The 6,000-nt window shown below is 44.5% G+C and overlaps 1 protein-coding gene across 1 annotated transcript in view; it reads left to right on the top strand.

Annotated features, from left to right (window-relative positions):
- The first annotated feature begins 777 nt into the window (after nt 1–777).
- The window catches only part of LMO3 (LIM domain only 3), a 54,691-nt gene continuing 49,468 nt past the window's right edge, over nt 778–6,000 (top strand). The window contains 3 exon segments of the mRNA XM_068561138.1: nt 778–798; nt 801–828; nt 5,758–5,971. Of these exon segments, the coding sequence (XP_068417239.1) occupies nt 778–798; nt 801–828; nt 5,758–5,971 (263 nt within the window).

Here is a 6,000-nt window from a genome sequence, read left to right as displayed (position 1 = left end):
GGAGGGAGGGAGAGAAGGAAAGGGGAGAGAAGAGGGGAGGGGTGGGGGGCGAGAGGTAAATAGTCTTAAATCGGAAGGGAGCTGCTTCTCTGTGGTCTTGACAAGCGCTGCCTGGGCTCCGCCGGCTCAGTAATAACGGAGTGACCTTTTCTTTGGCTGTATTCTGTCTGGCTGGGAAGGAATTGCATTTTGCAGCTGAGAGCCGGGGCTTCCTTCAGCTCGGCTCCTCGCGTGCTCCTGGGGTAAGTTGTCTTGAGCCAGGACGGAGAGAGACAGCCTCGGACTGCAGTTGCCTAAAAGGAGGACACCTGTGGCTCAGATGCGGTCAACACCATTACTTGGCGGATCCTTGAGGACCTCATTATTTTAAACTTAAAAAAAAAAAAAAAAAGAGATTCCCTCCCCCTCTTTTTTTTTTTTTTTTTTCCCCCAAGCAATGCTTCTTTTTGACCTTTCCCAAGGAGAAGCGCTACAAAGCAGCCACTGTGCTTTCTGAACGGCCTCCCCCTGTATCGCTTAATTGAGAAGGTAAGTGCAGCAACTGGGTGTACACGCGGCGGCTTATTTGTGGTGTGTGTGTCTGCGGGTGCGCGCGTGCGTGTACGGATGTGGGGATTTTTTTCTTCTTCAGCCTCTCCTAATGAGGCATAAACTGGAGCTGCAGCCCAGCTCCGCACTGCAACTTTCACTCGGGCTGCAGCTCTGCTGAGACGGTTTTGTTTAAGTCATGTGAGGCTTCATTATTTTTATGATGAGACGTGAAATAGATGCGGGCGGATGTTGATGGAAGGAGGGAGAGCAGAGCGGCTGCGGCGCGGAACGTCTCAAGTACGACTCGAGTGGATAATAGTCAAAGTTCACGAGGAACTGCAGTATTTCCACAGCCCCGACTCCCGGGGAGACAGGGGCTGGAGAGAGTTTGGGAAGGAGATGTTCGATCTGGCCCGGCCCGTAGGAAGGGAGTTCAGTCTTAGGTGGGTTCCCGACCCTCCTCCCCTTACTTGCTGGAATTCATCACCCCCACCCCCACCCCATCACCCCCCCCCCTCCCCCAGGAGTTGAAATGAACATTTTTGGGTTCTGGTGGCCACTTCTGCCTCTGCCCACTCTGCCGTAATAACGAAATACCGTTCCTACGAGATGGAAAAGTGACTGTCTGCGGGGGGAGGGGGCGGTTGGGAGAAGTGGCGAGAAGAGAGAGGTTCCGTGGAGCGAGGTGCATCTGTCCTAATAGGTTGAGATGCGAACTGCTGCGGCACATTTTTATGGGGGCTACCCAGATTGCTGTTATGAAATACAAGCCAGATTTATGATCTTTTTCATATTGAACATGATATGCTATGCTAACGCTGCATGTGACAGTTTAATCAAATCCATTTGTTACCACGACGCTAAAAGGGGCCGCTGGGATTTTAGGATTACGGGCAGAGTTAGGGAAGCATGTGGCTTTGTCATTCGCCATCATTTTGCACACGGCGAGGGGCTCCGTGTGTGCGCCGTGTCTCGTCTGGCCGCCCTCGTCCCTTCCTCCACCCCCCACCCCCCGCCGCCGCTCCGACCCGCTCCCAAAGTGGCTTCACGATAGTCCGTCCTCCGAGGTGTAGGCTGCGCACCAGGTCTGCACTTGAGCTAAAACCGAGAGACCCCCTTCCACTTCTACCTTTGGGCTGGGCGCTCAATGCGAAGCCGCTGCAACTCAGGCACGCCTAAATCAACTCATGCAGAAAAAGGAGAAAAGTTTTGGTAAGGTTACAATCTATCATAGATGCACTTTGCCGGCGCTCGGCACTCTCGGCTACTCCAAAGCTTTCCTGCTCTTCCGCTGCTTTTGTGTCTTTCGAAAAGATCCGAAATATTATTGTTGTAACTGCTTTGAAAGACTGCTGCTTAAACCAATTAATCTTGCTAGGTGCAACAAAAACTGCTACATTCTTTGCAAATCATCCCTGTGTGGCTGCAAAGACACAACCACAAAAGGCTGGAGCATAAACTCCTCAAGGGATTCTTTGTTAGAGTGTATGTATGTTTCTTATTTTTTTTTTTTTTTATTTTGCATGTGAGCTGCATCAAAATTGAACTCAGTCTTGCAAATCTCTTGTTGGCCTTTGCCAAGCACTAGCACTTTGCTGCCATGGTAACTGTAATTAAACTGATAAGAGTGGAAAAATGTCAGTATCTGTGAGCCTTGCAGCTGCATTGGAGAAAAAGGGAATCAAATTGGTTCCCAGCTCCATTGCTCAGAAGGGGGAGGGGGGGGGGTGGTAGAAGGATGGGGAGGGGGGTTGGGAGTTGAAGGGGCAGAACAGAGTTAAGCAGCTCCAGCGCCTGAGATCTGGGGACATCTATTTGCATTGTTGTCCCTTAGGGGGCTGCAGCCTGTAGGGATGCTCTGGGCCAGTGAACAGAGAGAAACAAGCTTTTAGGCCCAATCCAGTTCTCCAGTCGGGGCTGGGGGCTGGGGAGAGGATGAAGATGGGCAGGAGGAGAGAAAATCTTTTGTTTGGTACCTCTTGGCAATCGAATGGCCGGTGTTGGCCAAATTCTTTTAATCTGTGTCACTGCTCCCAGCTGCAGAACCTGCATTCCCATTTTCGCATCTTCCTGAGGCACCTCATCTCTCTGCCAACCCCCTTTATGTATTCCCTCTTCCTGTTCCTTCTCCCAAATTGTCCTCTGTGAATCTTCCGAAGGGGACAAAATGTTTTCCATTCACTACGTGTAGTTAGTCCAAAAATATAAAAGACTGGGTCTAAGTGCTGCAAACCTTTTATTATGATTATTTTTTTTTAAACCCCTGTGTGTTGTGGAGTTGTGGTTACTTTGTTGTGTTAACTACTGAAGCTGAGACTGCGTGGATGAATGGCACAGAACAAGGGAACATAATGGAGGCAATCAACCATGAGGCCGCCTCACAATGCAATCCAGGCAATTAAAAGCTCACCAGAGTTTAAATGAAATGGTTCTACTTATTTCTGTACACCACACTGCACAGGCTATTATTTATGTCTTTTTTTAATTATGATTTCCCTTAAACTGTCAAATAACTCAGAATGGCAGGGTCTCAGAGGCAAGAAGAATTTCCCTCGGAACAATTTACATGCCAATCTAAAACTAGTTATGAGTCCTGATGTGCTATAAGCAACTTGTGAAATGTTTCTCAGCTCCGAACACATAACTCTACCCAGACGCGTTCTGCCGGATGCTGAAGAGAGGCTGCCGACTGCTTTATGCCTGTTTAGGTACATGGCAACGTGGTGACTACAAAATAGTTCTTTTTTCTACAACTGTTAACTTGCAGAGTATCAAAAACATTTCCTTTTCAAGAGCAATGGGATGATGTTTTCTGCAAGAAGGTACCAGGATGGAGCAGAAAATATCAAACTCCTTCTACGCCCAAGGCCAAACAGAATGTAAGAGTTTCAAATATTAATTGGCCTCTGAGTGCTAAATTAAAATGTCAGCACAACAAAAACATTTTGTGAAGACAAGCAGGGTAGAGTTGTCCCAAATGTTGGTATCCCCTGTCTTGGTTGCAAAGCACTGTGAATAGAGATAGGTGACCTTCCACGCTTGATGATGGTAACACAACTCAGAGAAACAGAGCTTAGCTACAACTAAGAAGGATTTGGACAAAAAAATTTCAGCTTGGTGATATAAAAAAATAATAGCCTTATAAATTGGACAACTAGAATAGCCACTCTTAACACATCTCTAGATGTTTTCAGTCATGAAATGCGGAATGTCATTTAGTAAATCACAGCCTCTCCCTCCCCCAGGTAGATGGTTAAGAGGCACCTGGGTATGTTCTGTACTGTAATTAATGGGATTCATTCCTTGTGGAACCTTGCGAGAAGATGGTAACTAGTTCTGATCAAAGACACTTCATTTGTTAGAAGTTCTAGAGAATGAGATTTAGCAGCGCTATCAAGGGTTATGATTAATCTACACTAGACCCTGAGCTCCTTCAAAGAAAAGGAACAGAGAGCCGGCTCTAGGAATACCACCTGCTGTTCTGTACAAATCCAGCTGCTAGTCTGCAGCTCCGAGGACCAGGGCTCTGCATCCCATGCAGAAAGAGCAGCTACCTTGATGCCTCACTGCCGGTCCCTGCTCCATCACTCTGTCAGAGAAGTTATTTTCTAATGGAGGTTCAACATCATAACACTATTATGTGAAATTCATGTATCATTTGTAGCTAGAAAAGTTATTCTGCTGTGAGCGTACGGTGCCTTGATGTCTCTTAACAGTGTGACTAAAAAAGAAAAAGATTGTAAAGATAATGAAGGTGCAGGCTTCATCATCAGGCATCAGAGGAAACTGAAGAAGGTTTAGCTATTTTGGAGCAGGAAACACACCGAAAATGCTCTAGATTAGAGCTTGGCATTTCTTACTTGAGACTGTTTCAAGTGCAGGCATTTGGTGTCTTGTGTCGTCCTATGTTCAAGTTTAAAACTTTATGCCTTAGAGAGGAGGCATAATTTAGCAGCAGGATCTCTGGACTGTAAGAAGGTCACCAAGTCTAGTGCTTAACTGTCATTCAGCTTTGAGCGAGTCCCTTAACCTCTCTTAGGCCTCTGTATCATAATTTGTAAAACGAAGGAATTTGGAATCGAAGTCTACAGTACTTTATAGTGCTTGAAATGAGTTATTTGGTAAATATGAAGCTCTGAATAGTTGGTCCAGCTTTTTTAAAAGCTGGGTATTTGACATTTAGGAGAGAAGAAACTCAAAGGCAAATACCCTTTCATTGAAAAAATTTCAGTCAGGTTGTAACACCCATAGAACTCAGCTAGACTCCTTATTTATGATGGAGATATGTCTCTAAAATATATAAATGTCCCTATGTCTAGTCTAGTATGTATGCAATATATGTATATAATATATATTTGCATATGGATGTTTGTGTAACCTTATCTATATTTAGACTTTGTCTTCTATTGTTTTTTCTTTCCTCTATAAAATAAATAAGTGCATGTTTATGATAATAAATTACATAATCCTATAGTTTAATTTTATATAAAAGCGTGTAGTGTATAGTCAGGTCATCTGCCATTAGTAGAAGCACTGACTGATGCTTGTGAGTGTAAGTACATTTAAAAAAATTTTTAACACAATGAATACTTTGAAATATCAAGGGCACAGGGGGAAGTCTTTGGAGGCAAACAAGTATTATAGCATTGGTGAGCCTTTCGGGAGACTGTACTCTGTGCTTAAGTATAAACATCTCTACTGCTAAGTGAGGTTAGTGCATCCCATAAGGGTGCACTTTCCTTCTGCCATCAAGCCCGTGTTAAGTGAAAATTTTAACCAATAAAGGAAAACTCATTTTTGACTTCTACAGCCTGTGCACAGGCTACTTTGTTAAGCAGCTTTCTTTGAGATTGTTAGCCATTTACTCATATTTTCTCCCGAAAGGAACTTCTTTATGTAGAAAATGGGGACACTATAAAATTATGTAATATTACTTAACTTCTTCGTGTATATATATATATAATATCAACTTACCAGGTGCAACATGAATTCTCTGTTTTACCACTCTATAGGTGTGACTTCGTAAATGGTTTAACAAGGACTTGACAAAGTTTGAGGCTCTTTTGTTTCCAAAATTTAGTTCGATATCTGTATGGCCCTCAAAAAGAACGTCTGACACCCCTGGAAAAAGGCGATCTGAACTATTTAACTTGGTGGAGGTCTTGGGACATCTTCTGATTCTTTCTTGGAGTCCCAGCTCTCTTTTTTGTTCTTGTCTTCCTTTAGGTATACAAATGCTCTCAGTCCAGCCAGACACCAAGCCGAAAGGTTGTGCTGGCTGCAACCGAAAGATCAAGGACCGGTATCTTCTAAAGGCACTGGACAAATATTGGCATGAAGACTGCCTGAAGTGTGCCTGCTGTGACTGTCGTTTGGGAGAGGTGGGCTCCACCCTGTACACTAAAGCTAACCTTATCCTTTGTCGCAGAGACTATCTGAGGTAGGAATTAGCCTTGCACACCAGTGATG

The sequence above is a fragment of the Eschrichtius robustus genome, chromosome 13 (assembly GCF_028021215.1).
Source record: "Eschrichtius robustus isolate mEscRob2 chromosome 13, mEscRob2.pri, whole genome shotgun sequence".
Lineage (NCBI taxonomy): Eukaryota > Metazoa > Chordata > Mammalia > Artiodactyla > Eschrichtiidae > Eschrichtius > Eschrichtius robustus.
Note: the sequence above shows the minus strand (reverse complement) of the source record. Positions and strands in the feature narration are given on the sequence as shown.